This window comes from Phycodurus eques, chromosome 12, assembly GCF_024500275.1.
Source record: "Phycodurus eques isolate BA_2022a chromosome 12, UOR_Pequ_1.1, whole genome shotgun sequence".
NCBI classification, from domain to species: domain Eukaryota; kingdom Metazoa; phylum Chordata; class Actinopteri; order Syngnathiformes; family Syngnathidae; genus Phycodurus; species Phycodurus eques.
In genome coordinates, this window is record NC_084536.1 from 24,349,222 (window position 1) to 24,366,362 (window position 17,141).

The window sequence follows — 17,141 nt, forward strand, 5'->3', positions numbered from 1 at the left end:
ATCCGACCGATGTGATTTTCTGGATTATTCTTTTTATTTTTTCCCCTCATTTTGTCTCTCATCGGTGAGGTATACCTATGATGAAAATTACAGGCCTCTCTTATCTTTTTAACTGGGACAACTTTCTGGGACCATTGGTGGCTGACTGACTACTTTGTTTGCCCCCTGTATGAAAAGCCCCTTTTGAAATAAAGCTTGATTTGATTGATTGATTGATAGATAGATAATAACAACTAAACAACCAATTTACGAGCTAGTTACCTTACCTACCTAAATACACACCTGTTAACTTACTTAGTGACTAACCAACTATCTTACCGACCCACCAACCCGTGCAAAAAAAGAAAAAGGATTCCCTTCACACGTTTCCGGTCATAGTCGATGTAGGAAAATTGTGGTCTGTAGAGTCTTTTGTGGAAGGTCACATGATCAGTCTGCTGCTCAGCTTGGCCGCTGGCTCAATGTGAGCACCTCTTCGTGGTGACAACTCTCCTGTGTTCGCTAATAGGAATGCTCACATTCCTGATACGCTAACGTGACCACTTAAATGTGCTCGTTGAGCATCCAAGCCGTAACAGAAGCTGCCGCATTTATGTCTTTGCTTTCTATACAGAACACAGCAAAATATTGCCACTGCTATTGGTGCTTGTGGGTTCACACGGAGACAACATTCCAGAAACTGGAAAATTTGATTTACTTCTCTCACCTTGTGTTTAAAACCAATTATAGTTGTTTAGCCATTTAAATTCCACACCAGGCGCTGATGTATCAAGTAGTTGTTGGACCAACAACAATTGCTTTCAACACAACAGGGTGAGATTGGCGAATGCCGGCTATTAAACGTCTCACTGCTCTCCTGGCATTGTTGAAGTCCCACAAGCAGACTTGGCGGCGTCCTCCCTCTGTTACAGCTACCGCAGAAGGCACAAATTTGCAGGGTCAAATTTTCCCCATTTCGGTGCCGTCTATAGAGGTCCGACAAAAAGCAGAACAATTACAGCTCATGCACGCACTGACCTGACTACGTTATAGCTCGGATTCTACCTTCGAAGCCCAAAAAAATGCGTGGCCTTCTCCTTGTCCACAGCACTGGCGACGTGGCCCTGCTGAACTGCACCGCGATCACCAACACCAGTAACGAACTGCTCAATGATAAGAATCCTGTTTCGGAGCGCATCCATCAGCTGGCGGGGCCTGAGCTGAAAGATGAGCTGCTCAAACTTAAAGGTGCCTCACAAGTTTTTATTCAAGTTTTCTATAAATGTTGGGATAATTTTATGCAGGTGATGCGTCTTTGTATGTATGTATGTATGTGTGTGTGTGTGTGTGTGTGTGTGTACATCCTCTATTGTGTGTTTCCTGCGCAGGATGTCGCACAGGAGAGGCGAAGCATACTAAAGGCTTCAACCTGGCAGCGAGATTCATCATCCACACAGTGGGACCAAAGTACAAAGCCAAGTACAGAACAGCGGCAGAGAGCTCGCTGTACAGCTGCTACAGGAATATCCTGCAGCTGGCCACGTGAGATCCTTAACTTGATTTATTCCATTCATCAGAATCAGAATCATCTTTATTTGCCAACTATGTCCAAAAAACCACAAGGAATTTGTCTCCGGTAGTTGGAGCCGCTCGAGTACGACGACAGACAGTCAATTGACAGAGAACACTTTATGGAGACAGAAAGACATTGACAAAAAAAAGACATTCACTGAGCAATGAAGGGTTGCTCGTTATCCGGGAATGCCGGCACATTTTTATTTCTTTCTTTCTTTCTTTATTAAATCCTCTAGCACTTAGAGCAGTTTGAATGACTAATATTGCGATAGTCCGGTGCAATGACCGTTGTGCAAAGGGCGCCGAGACGTCAAGCGAGTAGTGCGATAATCAGGGACAATGTTGATTGTGCAAATGTTGCAGATACTCCTCAGTCAATGTGCAAATGGTGCAGATGCTACTCTGGCATGAGTGGCCAGTATCGGTCAACAACAGATATGCAAATAGTGCAGCGTGGCGAGACTACGACAGTGAGTGCACGAGTAATATATAATTGGCCCCACAGAAATGTGACAACAAACTCAAGACAAAAAAAAAAGTATGGCCCGCGGCCACATACAATCCGCTCCGTTCTTTAATCGGGCGCAGTGAGCATTTTCTTAAAATCGGTTAATTTAAATGTGTTCATTTTGTGTTTTAAAAAAATGAATTGATTGATTGCAATGAAATAAATAATAACAATGCGAATGAATAATTTTATTCTATAAAGAAAAAAAATTACATGTTTAACATCTGCATTTTAAATTATTATTATTTATTTTTTTACATCATCTACAAATGATCTGGCTCATCTGGCCATTAAATTTTTATTTTTAAAATTTGTTTTAAATGTGGCTCTGGTTTTCAAGTTTGCCCCCTTGCTATGTTAAAGGCACTAGTTAATGGTGAGAACATTGGCACTTATTCCATAGTTCTGGACTTAAAAATGTCTGCAGAAAAAAAAAAAACCAAAATAGACTCCGTAGTCATTTTGGGCTCATTTTGTGATGAAATATTTGATTTTAAACCAGATTTTGGCCCGCCCACATTTTGGACATGCCATCCTGTCATGTGGACATGTGGATGGCAGAAGACTAGGACATTTCCTCATTGCGCTTCTGTGTATTCTGCAGGGTAATTTTGGTCTATACTGAAAGTCTGGATGTTTTTTTTTTTGTTTTTTTTCGACAATAATGAATAAAAATAGTGATTCTGAAACATCTTGAAAGGCTTGTTAATGAAAAATTGACCGTTGAAATGCCTCTTTGAGGAAAGAATATAGCCACGTCATCCCACTTGAAGTAATTCAGATTCATTTCTGGATATGTCAGCTTAATTTTGTATTGATTGGGTCACAAATGCCTCGAAGATGTTTGAAAAGTGTTCTTATTGGTGACAATGGCGTTTCTGGTGGCAATGTGTGATAGAAGCGGACTTTGGCTGCAGGCTGTCATAACGTCTGATGATCAATGACAAGGGTCTCCCGGCCAAAAGCGTTACGTCGCTTTTAGGGCTCTAAAGTGTTTTTCCCCCTTCCTGATTTCTTTTTTTAAACATTTTTATTGCATGTTTGTCACACTTAAAAGTTTCCCATCATAAAACAAATTTAAATATTAGTCAAAGACAATAGAAGTAAACACAAAATGCATTTTTTAAATGGTTTGTATTATTAACTAATTTAGTGCCACGGACGTATTAATACGTTTTCATAAACCCATCCGTTTAGTGCCACGGATGCATTAATACGCTTTGCTTTTTTTTTTTTTTTTTTTTTTTTTTTTTTTTTTATAAATGTATATAATATTGTAACAGAGGGTTTGGCGCAGCTCCACAACAAGTATCTAAGGCACAGGTGTCAAACTCATTGCCCGGGGGCCAGATCTGGCCCACCGCATTATTTCATATGGCCCGCGAAAGCAAATCATATGCGTCGACTTCACGTTTCTTGCTAAAATACCAAAACTGCAGATTGAGATATTGCAAGCATTTCTTTTATTTATTTTTTACCAAATCCCCCTTTAAAATAAATTGAAAAAAGTATTACTGAAAATGTATAAAACATGTTTTTACTGACTTCTGATTTCAAAACGAGTTATCCGTTAATTTGTTGTAACTGCAATAATATTTGGGGATCATACATTTGCATGGGTTCATCGTAAGGATGTTCAATACCAATTGTTTTCCGACTGATACCAGTACAAGTATTCACTCCGAAGTACTCACCGATACCAATACGACTATTACTTTTGATATATAAAATTTAAATTCACACAAGGACAATTGTGAGCAAAGATCTTTCTTTCTGACCCAGATAATGATTCACCGATGTGTCAAAGGTCGCAGTGTAGTGCCTATTACTGCCGAGTAAGACTTCATGTCAGATTTTATTTTTTGCCTTAAGTATCTGTGGCTGGCATCGGCCCGATCCCAAGACCTGGTATCGGTATTCGTCCATCCCGAGTTCAGTCATAATGGCCCCCCGAGGTAAACCATACCTACGATGTGGCCCACCACAAAAGTGAGTTTGAGACGCCTGATCTAAGGGTTGGGAAGGATTTTAGTATGTTAAATCGACACGAGAGGGCAGCAGTAACTTGTAACTTCAGAATTTTGTCAGTACTTCAGTGGAAGACCATATCCCTCTGACTATATAACTATGACGATATCTGACGGTGAAGCGTTGCAGGGGTGTGGTTGAGAGAGAAAGAGAGACAAATACAGACGGTTTACTCTAAAACAGAGTTTTGCTAACGTCAAAGAGGATTATGTACCATCATCGTCATTATTTCCCCAAAAAAGAGAGAGATGACGCTATGACAACGAACGGCATGTAACGCTGGTCGCGGCGAGCGTTCGAAAGCCAGCGGTGAGATCGCGACCACATCCCGATCCACTTCCCCGAAACGTGGACTGCCATCGGACGTTGCAGACTCGGATTACAATAAACCTGATCCGGGTTGTCATCACCTCCATAAACCCGCAGAAAGTCACCGACGAGGGAAGAACCTGCTAGCGTCCGTAGACTGAGCAATTACTCCGTTTGACCATTTCTATCATGCAACGTGCACTAAAAAGCACGACAGTTTGTCCTACCATACTACACGTTTACGAATCATCCATCCTGTAGACAAAAATGTGGAGCATTGATAGCTAGATAAATTGGATATATTTTTTATTGTCGTTCTTTTATTTATAGACCGTAGTGCACCAAATTGTAATTTTCGGACAAAATTATTTTATCTTTCCTCACCACACTGTGGCAACACAATACATATTTTGTGGTAAATGTACATATTTCGATAAATTGCAGTTGACGCAACCAGCAGCAGATGTATTCCCACACCTGTTGGCAAGAAAGTAAAAAAAAAAAAAAAAAAAAGTATTTTTGTCCACTTCACACTGCAGCAATAATATGTTACATTTTTATGGTAATTATTAATTTTTTTATCATTTACCGGATGTGTAGCAAGCAGTGGTGCGGCTGTTCATGGCTGGTCGTCTGTTGACTGGGACCCCCCCCAAAAGTTCCTCATGCATACACACGGACACGCAACATAGCTGTACATACTTGAAAGTTCATGCATCATCAACTTGAAAATGCATGTGTTAGACTTGTAAATAAACTGTTGCTTTGCAATCCAAATACTTTTTTTATTTTTTTATTTTTTTTTTATGTTGTTATATCGTAGGAAAACATTGTTTAGATATTTGATCTATCATAAAAGTAAAAAGAAAATTGCATCAAAGTGAAAGTTCGGCGGGCGGCACGGTGGAGACTGGTTAGAGCGTCAGCCTCACAGATCTGAGGATCCGGGTTCAATCCCCGGCCCCGCCTGTGTGGAGTTTGCATGTTCTCCCCGTGCCTGCGTGGCTTTTCTCCGGGCACTCCGGTTTCCTCCCACATCCCAAAAACATGCATTAATTGAAGACTCTAAATTGCCCGTAGGTGTGACTGTGAGTGCGAATGGTTGTCCGTTTGTATGTGCCCTGCGATTGGCTGGCAACCGGTTCAGGGTGTACCCCGCCTCCTGCCCGATGACAGCTGGGATAGGCTCCAGCGCGCCCGCGACCACAGCGAGGAGAAGCGGCTCAGAAAATGGATGGATGGATGAAAGTTCGGCTTGAAATGCATCATTTCACAAAAATCTATTTTCTCAGGTTTCTTTTTACATATATGTGTGTGTGTGTGTGTGTGTGTGTGTGTGTGTGTGTGTGTATATACACACACACACACACACACACACACATACATATATATCTTTACCACAACAAAGTCCGCATCACTGCAGACGCTGCACCGATCTGCCTGTCGATCTCCCGTTCCATTCTTCCCTCACTCGTGAACAAGACCCCAAGATACTTGACCTCCTCCACTTGGGGCAGGATCTCATCCCCGACCCAGAGAGGGCACGCCACCCTTTTCCGACTGAGGACCACGGTCTCAGATTTGGAGGATCTGATTCTCATCCCGGCCGCTTCACACTAGGTTGCGAACTACTCCAGTGAGAGTTGGAGATCACTGCTTGATGAAGCCAACAGAACCACATCATCTGCAAAAAGCAGAGATGCAATACTGAGGCCACCAAACCGGAACCCCTCTACGCCTCGGGTGCGCCTAGAAATTCTGTCCATAAAAGTTATGAACAGAATCGATGAGAAAGGGCAGCCTTGGCGGAGTCCGACTTACTGCCGGATATGCGGACCAAACTCTTGACTCCGGTCGTACAGGGACCCAACAGCCCGTATCAGGGGGTTCGGTATCCCATACTCCCGAAGCACATCCCACAGGACACCCCGAGGGAGACGGTCGAACGCCTTCTCCAAGTCCACAAAACACATGTAGACTGGTTGGGTGAACTCCCATGCACCCTCGAGGACTCTGCCGAGGCTGTAGAGCTGGTCCGCTGTTCCACGGCCAGTACGAAAACTCCTGAATAGACCTTACCGAGGAAGCTGAGGAGTGTGATCCCCCTGTAATTGGAACACACTCTCCAGTCCCCCTTCTTAAAAAGGGGGACCACCACTCCAGTCTCCCAATCCCCCAGGAATCTCATCCACCCCCGGGGCCCTGCCACCGAGAAGCTTTTTAACCACCTCGGTGACCTCAACCCCAGAGATAGGAGAGCCCGCCTCAGAGAACCCAGACTCTGCTCCCTCATGGGAAGGCGTGTCGGTGGAATTGAGGAGGTCTTCGAAGTATTCTCCCCACCGGCATCTTCCCCCACTATCGGAGCCAACTCACCACCAGGTGGTGATCAGTTGACTGCTCCGCACCTCTCTTCACCCGAGTGTCCAATAAATAAGGCGTCTGCCTCACAGTTCTGAGGACCGGGGTTCAATCCCCGGCCCCGCCTGCGTGGAGTTTGCATGCTCTCCCCGTGGCTGCATGGGTTTTCTCCGGGCACTCCAGTTTCCTCCCACATCCCAAAAACATGCGTTGTAGGTTGATTGAAGACTCTAAATTGCCCGTAGGTGTGAATGTGAGTGCGAATGTTGTCTGTCAGCATATCCAAGAGGATATCAAAAAGTTGTACTCCTGTTTGATTACTCAATTATTTGAATACACAGGAGAGGACACGTGCTACATCTTCAGCGGATTTGTCCACTGTCCCCGGTGTCACACATGCGGAGGATTCCTCCACCGTTCCTCACTGAAAAAAAGAATCCTTTTGAATTTACTTAATTTGAACATGTACATTGGTTGCACATGATTAAAATGTGTTTAAATGACAATTTACCTCTCTTCTCCAAAAAGAAATGTCATTTTAACAGATTTTAATCATATGCAACCAATGTAAATGTTGAAATTAAATTCAAATGAGTATTATTTTTTTTTTCAGTCCTGGCATCACTGGTATCACAGACCCGGAGGATTTGTCCCCTGTTCCTGGCATCTCCTCCGGCATCCCCAGCGTCTCCGACGCAATTGCACTCCAACAAGCGGCTGCTGCTGCCCGCCCGACTGGCCGTGTCCTCAGTCACGAGAGGAGATTGTGAGGGCAATAGGCGGCATAAATGATGGCCTTGAACAATTTATAGGCGTCCTCACAAATATCATATTCATTAATACAATGGTCAACAAGTCAATTCCGAGTCCTTGCTTCTTTTACATTGTTGAAATCAAATGTTGTTGGTCATGAATTGTTCATCAGTGCTAATTGTTCGTGTCTCTGATGTGCAGCTTTATTATAACAGTTTCCCAGCATCACCTGAGTGTTGCCAAAGCACCAACAGCTGCAGAAACGTGCGTACGCCAGCCATGAAGTTGGCGCGGGGCACCGCACGTTTCCACGGTTATTTCACTCTTGATACATCTGAACTTTGCCGTGGAAAAGAACGTAGGCCACGTTTTTGTGCGTACGCACCTTCTGTACAGGAGGCCCCTGGTTATTTAGAATTTGACACAAAAGGACTTTAAAGACTTTATTGAGCTCAGGAAATATGAGAATCTTCTCAAATGAAATTTAGAAAATGTTGGGTGGTAAATATTTACTGGACAGGGGCAGAATATAAAAACTATTATGTACAGTAATTTATCCTGTCAGATCATTCTAACTAAATGACATACAGTACTCACCCTTTGTTTGACTGGGTTTGCCTTGTACCACGCCACTGTGCGTAGCTAGCGATAGTTAACTGTTCAAAGTTTTGGGCACATACCTGTAGAAAGCTTACGAAACCTGTGATTGTCTCATTAAAACAAGGGAACAGTCGATGGCATCTGTTGGCCTCAGCGTGGTGAGCACCGCCAAACGAGGATACCCACTGGAAGACGCCACACACATTGCCTTCAGTAAGACATACAAAATAACACAATTTATGTAATAATGAGTGGCGATGGGGCGGCACGGTGGACGACTGGTTAGAGGGGGTTCAATGCCCGGCCCCGGCCGTTCGCATGTTCTCCCCGTGCCTGTGTGGCTTTTCTCCGGGCACTCCGGTTTCCTCCCACATCCCAAAAACATGCATGGTAGGTTGATTGAAGACTCTAAATTGCCCGTAGGTGTGAATGTGAGTGTGAATGGTTGTTTGTTTCTATGTGCCCTGCGATGGGCTGGCAACGAGTTCAGGGTGTACCCCGCCTCCTGCCCGATGATAGCCGGGATTGGCTCCAGCACGCCCGCGACCCTAGTGAGGAGAAGCGGCTCAGAAAATGGATGAATGGCGATGGTTCCCGACTTTGGGAGTGCATTCGTGGAAAATACATCTGATTTTCAGCCTTTTCTTAAAAGAGCTGCATGTTTTATGTATAAAAAAAAAAAAGTCTACACACCCTTGTTCAAATGCTAGATTTTGTGTTTTAAAAAAAATTAAAAATGAGACCAAGATAAATCCTTTCAAAGCTTTCCACCATGAATGACCAATAACTTGTACAACTCAACTGAAAAAAAGATGCATTTTTTTTTTAGAAAGGGCAAGTAAAAATAACCAACTGGGGTAATGCGATTGCACAAGTGTGCACCATGGTTTGAAGGGCATCATTCACATCCTGACAGATTTTGTTTGTCGTTTTTTTCGACAATGAATCGATGATGCCATTTATTTAATTTCACTTGCCAGCTTGCTGTCCGTGCAGCGGTTTGCCTTCAGCCTCTTCCCACCATAGACAGACAAAATATTCCCTGCTGTCCCAAGGTGCAGTCGCCCCACCACCCGAAGCTGCCCCTGACTCGCTCATTCGATCACATACAGATACTTTTATTGCCTCGCCTATATAACTCTAACTGTGATTCACGTAACACTACCTGGTACAATACTATAATTAGTGTGCACACCCTCATATACAGAGCCGTGAAAAAGTATTGGCCCCCTTCTCAAATTCGTAGATTGTTTCCATAGTTTCCCCGCTTTAAGATCATCAAGCAAATGTAAATATCAAACAAATATAACCCACATGAACTTAAAATGCTGTTTTTAAATGATGATTTTTATTTATTAAGGGGGGAAAAAAAAATATTCCAAGTTACCGGGCCCTGTGTGAAAAAGTAATAGCCCCCTCAACTTAAAAACTGGTTGGGCCATCCTCAGCAGCAGCAACTGAAATCAAGCCTTTTCTATAACTGGTAATGAGTCTTTCACATCTCTGTGGAGATATTTTGGTCCACTTTTCCTTGCAGAGTTGTTTGAATGCAGCAAAAATGGAGTTTTTTTTGTTTGTTTGTTTGAGCAAGAACAAGCTTTTAAAGATAACGCCACTGCATTTCACTGGGCTTCAAATGTGGACTTTGACTAGGCCACTCTAAAACCTTCATTTAAAAACAATTTTTTTTAAGCCATTCAGAAGCTGACTTATTGGTGTGTTTTGGAACATTATCCTGCTGCAGAACCCAAGTGCCCTTCAGCTTGAGGTCACAAACTGAAGCCTGAACATTCTCCTTCAGGATTTTCTGTTCAAGCGCAGAATTCTCCGTTCCACCAATCACAGCAAGTTGTCCAGGTCCTGAAGGAGTGTAGCAGCCCAAGACCAATACAATACCACCACTGTGATGAAGAGTTGGTATAATGTTCTTTTACTGAAATGCTGTGCTACTGTTATGCCAGATGTAACGAGACACACACCTTCCAAAAAGCTCAACTTTCATCTCGTCAGTACAGAGAATATTCTCCCAAAAGTCTCGAGACTCATTCAGATGTTGAAGCGTTTGTCCTTTTTGGTCAGCAGTGGTTTTCGCCTTGGAACTCTGCGATGGATGCCATTTTTTCCCCCAGTGTCTTATTGTTGCGTCATGAACACTGACCTTAACTGAGGCAAGGGAGGCCTGCAGTTCTTTAGAAGTTGTCCTGAGTTTCTTTGTGGCCTCCTGGTTGAGACATTGCTGTTCTCTTGGGGTAATCTTTGGAGGGCGGCCACTCCTGGGAAAGTTCACCACCGTTCCAGGTTTTCTCCCTATGGTTTGCTGTAATCCTAAAGCTTTACAAATGGCTTTTGTAACCCTTTCCAGGCTGATAGATGTCAATTACTTTATTTTTGGACTGTTCTGGCATTTGTTTGGGTCGTGTCATTTTGTTGCAGCTTCTTTAGATCTTTTGCCTGACATGATTTTGTCAGGACAGATTCTGTTTAAGTGATATTTTGATTGAACAGGTCTGGGGGTAATCAGACTTGGGTGTGATCAGTGATAATTAACCAAAAATTCCGATTAATCACTATTAATTAATGGTTTAACAAGGGGGGGGGGGGTAATTACTTTTTCACACAGGTCCAGGTAATGAATGAATTAATTTAATAGTTTTTTTCCTTCATGAATGAAATCACCGTATAAAAACAGCATTTTAAGTTCACTTGGGTTATATTTTTCTGATATTTACATTTGTTTGATGATCTTAAACATTAAAGTGGGAAAACTACGCAAAAATCTAAGAATTTGAGAAGGGGGCCAATACTTTTTCGCGGCACTGTAATTGGGGATGTGGCTACGTTCATAATTAGTCAGTCACATTCAAAAGAATGTTGAGTGGGAGTCAGCACACAACTGTCACCATTTAAAGTGCTTCTGATTAAACCCAAATAAAGTTCCTGACATTTGTTTGCTGTCTAGCGGAAGCCTGAAGCATTTGTGCTAATACTGACTGGCATCTGGAAGAATTCATAATGTCCTCCACCTTGGCGACGGCCGCAGTTCCAGCTGAAGAAGAACTACCCTAAAGCATGATGAACCCTCCACCATGCTTTACTGTGTTCTTTTGGTGGTGATCAGTGTTGTATTTACTCCCAAAATACCTTTTTGGAGTTCGGGCAAAAGGTTTAACCTTGGTTTCATCCGCCCATAACACATTTTCCCACTTGTTTGTTTATATTTTTTTCTTTGCAAGGCTTGCCACCCTGCACTGTGAGATATGACTACAAAATGTCAGCAAAATTAATTTGGGGTTAATCAGAGACACTTTAAATGGTGGCAGTTCTGCAGTGACTCCCATTAAACATGCGTTTGAATGTGATTGCTTAATTCTGAACAGTGCAGCCACATTATCTTACTCTCTTGAAAATATCTTCCCCCCCCCCCCCCCATTTGACTGTTGCAAATAATGTAATATTAATAGTGGAAAAAAGATTGAAATGTTTCCATTTTAGTCACTTTTTTTTTAATCACAGATACCTGGCATTTGAATAGGGGTGTTTAGAATTTTTTCTATCCACTGTTTGTGTCCCCAGGAACAGTCCGCAGGTTTCTGGAGAAGCATGGAAGCAGGATAGAGGCGGTGGTGTTCGCTGTGTCTGACACAGAGGAGGTCTGTCTGACTTCTGTCCATCTGTAGCACATATGTGACAGGAGTACGACATGTTGTGTTTTTGCGTATGATTCTGTAGGCGGTGTACAGGAAATTGCTGCCACTCTACTACCCTCGCTCGGAGGAGGAGGAGAGGTTGTGCCTGCCCCTTGTGCCGGCCGATATCGGCAACTCAGAGGGCGAGCCTGTCGTCCCGGAGAGGCAGATCCGCATCACAGAGAAACCGGGAAGCTTGGAAGGTAAAAAATATTCACACTCACTGGACACTTTACTGGCGTACACTTGCGCATTTGTATCGATATTTCAAAGATACAGTGACTAGAAATACAATATATGACAGGAGATGACCACATTGTATCCCAACAGAAAACGTTCCACTGCAAAACAGTGATACAGGAAAACACGAGAAAGAAACTTCAAACGTTTCAGGAGGAGGGGCCACGTTTGTTATTATTGGCTGAATAATGCAACAATTAAAGAATTGTCTTTTATGACAAGATGGCAAAATATAAAAGTGCTTTTGTGGTCTATTTATGAGAGCTGTCACGGTCAGTTAGGGTGCTGTTAAGCTCGTCAGCATGTCCTCACGCCGCGTGTGAGTCAGTACGTGGACAAGACCCCGCTTGAGTCTCTAGTCAGCCAGCAAAATAACCAGTTAAAGTACTTGGAGGAGAAACAGAAGTTGGCGATGGTGCCTGCAGAACATCTGAACACACACACACTCAAATACACTGTTGTGACTCCTCCTGAGAACATCATCTTTTTAAATATTTGAAAATCAAGTATAAATTTCATCTGCTTTTTGGCCCAGATGATTCTGAGGAGGACAATCTGGAGTCAGATCTGGGCCAGGTGGGCCATCATGCCTTTGCCCGCATGGAGGGTGACGTGGACAAGCAACGCAAGCTGATCCTGCAGGGTCACTTGTCAGAGGCAGCCATGCAAAAGCAACACCAGAGGAAGTAAGCGCACCAGCGACAATGAAACTCTGAGACAAAGGGATCATGCTAAATTGAGTTGTCCTTGTTCATCATAGGAAAAGATTTGCCAACTGTTTGTGTCGCCCCTTTAGCTACAACCGCTGGCTGTGTCGAGCCAGAGGGGAGGACCTGTCCGACATCGCCGCACTGAAAGCATTATATCAGACAGGTACTGTATTTTTGTGTGTGTTGTGTTTGTGTTTGTGTCTGCGTGAATAGAGCAGAAGTCAGTCAATGCATCACAGTTTATCAGCTGATCAAGCTACTTATGTGCATTAGTTACAAAGTATCTCCAGTAGGGGGCAGTGCTGCTCCGCATCCTTGTGGGGTGGTTGATTGGACACTAAAGCACACAAAACCTGTTTCCACAAGTCCAGTTCGCTCATTATGGTTGTGGAAGCGTGAATCCTGATGTCATACTGTAGTGCAATGGGGCAACAATTAATTCAATAATTAATAGCGCAGTGCTTCTCTTTTTTTTTTAAATAATAATAATTATTATTTTTTTTAATTTTTGTCCCGTACGGCTGTTAGGTAAAGCAGAATGGAGGATCTGTATCCCTTTTATGCCGGAACAGTTTTACTGTGTCACAGTGGAGTTTTTAAGCTGCCGCTGTGGTTTCTTAGTAATATAATGGATATTTTCTGAGAATCAGAGTGCTTCTAAAACATTTTACACCAAGTAGCAATAGAGAGTTTACTTGGCGAAAATGGCTGCAATATAACAGAGTGAAAAATTTAAGGGGGTCTGAATACTTTCGGTACCCACTGTGCATGTGCATATATATATATATATATATATATATATATATATATACATACATATACATACACACACATACACTGGGGGAAAACGGTATTTATTCAGCCACCAATTGTGCACGTTCTCCCACTTAAAAAGATGAGCGAGACCTGTAATTTTTCATCAGTATAAAAGACACCTGTCCACAACCTCAAACAGTCACACTCCAAACTCCACTATGGCCAAGACCAAAGAGCTGTCAAAGGACACCATAAACCAAATTGTCGACCTGCACCAGGCGGGGAAGACTGAATCTGCAATAGGTAACCAGCTTGGTCTGAAGAAATCAACTCTGGGAGCAATTATTAGAAAACGGAAGACATAGAAGACCACTGATCATTTCGCTCGATCTGGGGCACCACGCAAAATCAAAGGTCAAAATGAGCACAACAACAGTGAGGAAAAAAATCCAGTCCCTTCTGAAGTTTGCTAGAGAGCATTTGGATGATCCAGAAGAGGACTGGGAGAATGTCATATGGTCAGATGAAACCAAAACAGAACTTTTTGGTAAAAACTCAACTTGTCGTGTTTGTAGGAGAAAGTGTGTGACCTTGTGTGTGTCTTTCTAGGTGTGGACATGTGTGGCAGGACGGTGATGGTTGTGGTGGGGAGAAACATTCCAGTGACTCTCATCGACCTTGAAAAGGTGCCACTTTGCCATTACTATAACCATTTCTATTGAGAAGAGTGCATGAATAAACATAAACAAATCAAACTTCAATATGAGCTATTAAAATAAAAAATAATACAAATTAAAAAATAATACAAAAAAAAATACAATCACTCTTCAATAAAAATTATGATTTTTTTTTTTTTGCTCTATCCAAAAAAGATGTGGACTGTCAGAGTAACTACATGTGAAAAATAAAATGGGCTGTAATGAAAAATAAATAGGATTCACGTTGAAAGATTTCATAAAATTCTTACGTATTTTTCCCCTCCCCGCTGTAACACAACAGATAACTTCTCCAATGATGACAACTTATGATTTTTTTTTTGCAAATGTATTCATGGTAGAAATGACTGAGGTGTAAAACAGCAGCAACAAACATAGAAACAGCTTATGTTTGTCAAATGAAATAAAACGACTTTTATGATTCACTGTATTAAACAGTCGACAGTGCTAGCATGCTAACCTTCATGAGCTAATGTGCTAATCGCTGGCTTAAATGCTACTCTCCTCTTAGCTTGAATACTAAATGCAAGTAAATGTATTTTTCGCATCTCAAAGAATTCTGAACCACTTTCACTTCCACCTTTTGAACATGTCCATCACTACTAGGGAAAAGCTTCACAATGAGTCCCATTGGCCATTGGTTTCTCTTCGCCGGGGAATCCTTGAGGAGGATGCCGTCCCCCAGTTGAAGGTTGGATCTTGTAGAATGTTACTTGCTTCGACATTGTATAGTTGAGAGGTACTCCTTGCGCCAGTGATGCCAGAAGGAATTGGCTAAACCCTGGACTTGTTTCCACTGCCACCGATAGAGGAAGTCCCTAGGAGGAGGAAGCGCCCTGACCTTTTGAGTCAGGAGAGTTGCAGAAGTGTGAATGAATGGTCAGTCTGGATCTGTTGACACTGGAACTAACGGTCTTGCATTCCTGATTCCGGCCACTTCAGCAAAGAAGGTTGTTAAGACCTCATGGGAGAGGCGTTGAGATCTAAGTTGGGCAAGTTGACAGTCTTAAGATCCTATGTGCCCGCTATCATCCACTCCCAACTGCCCCCTATATGCAAAGAGTGTGGAGGATTAAATACCTAAACCTAAGCCACTACTTCTTAGAAATGACTTTACGTTAGAGTCTGCGTTAATCTTAGTGTCAAACCCTAGCTCTTTACAAGCCCCTGTAATGTTAGTCAGACAATCTCACCCCAGCTGTTTTGCAGGCTCTTTAATGGAAAGGAACCTGCGGAGCGCATTTATAAAACTAGACATGGCCATCTCTAGTACTCATGCAGGTGAACATCACTGCCCAGGATTTCCCACTTGCAAGCCCACCCCAGGTTCGGTGACAACTGACCATGGCCCAAACACATCAATGCCTACATAGGAGAACGGGGGTTCTACACTAAGGCGGTTTATAGGTAGATCAGACATTTTCTGAGACTGTGCCCCTCCTCTTAGCTTCCCACAAACCATGTATGAGTGAATGAGACTGCTAATCTGATGTTTGCCCCCAAAGATCCAGTAACCAGCAGACCTTAATGCTCACTCTGTAAGGTGATGCCCTTGGTGTCTGCTATTAATCATGGTAATGGTGGGTTATCAGACTAGTTACGTGGTGCTGATGTGCCAGAGGGAAAGGTTTTTTTTTTTTTTTTTCTTCCTCCCTCTTGTCTCAAGGTCTGAGCACGGGGGAGTCTTCCAATTCTGAGAAGACCCATTTGGTTGAGGTAGGTGGGAGCGTTGTACAAGAGGACTTCCCCTTAGGCCTTTGTCTGTCTGAGCTTCTCCCAAAAGCGTTGTGATCACCTGTCTTGCTTGTTAGAAATTTGAGGTAGAGAGCTCATCACACGTGGCATCCCATACATTGTCCATGTGGTTGTTTTTGTTTTGAAAGTTTGAGTAATGTAGATTAACTGGACAACAGCTCAGGTGAGGGAGATGTTGGATGCTTTGAGGCCAGGTGGCGACACTCAGATGTGAGCAAAGGACAAACCTCAATATCACCCTTGTTCTTAAAAATGGGCACGAGCCCACTTTTCCTCCATTCCTCAGGCATCATCTTGCGTGCTAGAATTCTATTGAGCAAATTGGTCAAAAGCTCCACAGCCACCTCTACTAGATGCTTCCATACCTCCACAGGAATGTCATCAGGACCAACTGCCTTTCCATTTTGCATCCTCTTTAATGCCTTTCTAACTTCCGCCTTACTAATCATTGCCACTTCCTGGTCCACCACACTTGCTTCTTCTACTCTCCCTTCTCTCTCATTTTCCTCATTCATCAACTCCTCGAAATATTCTTTCCATCTATCCAGCACACTACTGGCTCCAGTCAACATATTTCCATCTCTATCCTTAATCAACCTAACCTGCTGCACATCCTTCCCATCTCTCTCCCTCTGTCTGGCCAACCTGTATAGATCCTTCTCTCCTTCTTTAGTGTCCAACCTGCCATACACGTCATCATATGCCTCTTGTTTTGCCTTTGCCACCTCTACCTTTGCCCTGTGTCGCATCTCAATGTATTCCTTTCGCCTCTCCTCGGTCCTCTCAGTGTCCCACTTCTTCTTAACTAACCGTTTTCCTTGTATGATTTCCTGTACTGCTTCAAATCCGTTGGCCTCAGCGGGAGCCGCCTCTACCATGCTCTCAAAGGCGAAAGGGAGGTAGAATAACTGCTCCTTTGGCGAGTGAGCTGCTGGAATCGGTTGGTGTGCTTGAGCAGACGGAGCAGACCTCCAGCTTGTCCTCTTCTGTTGACTGCATTGTTGTACTTTACACTGAATTATGGAAAACTGCACACTAGTCCTCACTTTGTAGCCATTTAGCTAGCTTTTTTACTATTCTGCCCCGTTGTAGCTAGACCGATAGATACAGTGCTGTGAAAAGTATTGACTCCTTTCTCAAATTGTTATATTTTTGCAGTTTCCCC

The 17,141-nt window shown here is 43.0% G+C and overlaps 1 protein-coding gene across 4 annotated transcripts in view; it reads left to right on the forward strand.

Annotated features, from left to right (window-relative positions):
• The window catches only part of gdap2 (ganglioside induced differentiation associated protein 2), a 38,414-nt gene that overhangs the window by 4,796 nt on the left and 16,477 nt on the right, over positions 1–17,141 (forward strand). For all 4 annotated transcript variants that reach the window (XM_061692515.1, XM_061692516.1, XM_061692517.1 and 1 more), the window contains 8 exons: positions 1,088–1,227; positions 1,368–1,521; positions 8,238–8,326; positions 11,687–11,763; positions 11,843–12,002; positions 12,575–12,725; positions 12,836–12,912; positions 14,115–14,191. In XM_061692515.1, the coding sequence (XP_061548499.1) occupies positions 1,088–1,227; positions 1,368–1,521; positions 8,238–8,326; positions 11,687–11,763; positions 11,843–12,002; positions 12,575–12,725; positions 12,836–12,912; positions 14,115–14,191 (925 nt within the window). The remainder of the gene's footprint in view (positions 1–1,087; positions 1,228–1,367; positions 1,522–8,237; positions 8,327–11,686; positions 11,764–11,842; positions 12,003–12,574; positions 12,726–12,835; positions 12,913–14,114; positions 14,192–17,141) is intronic.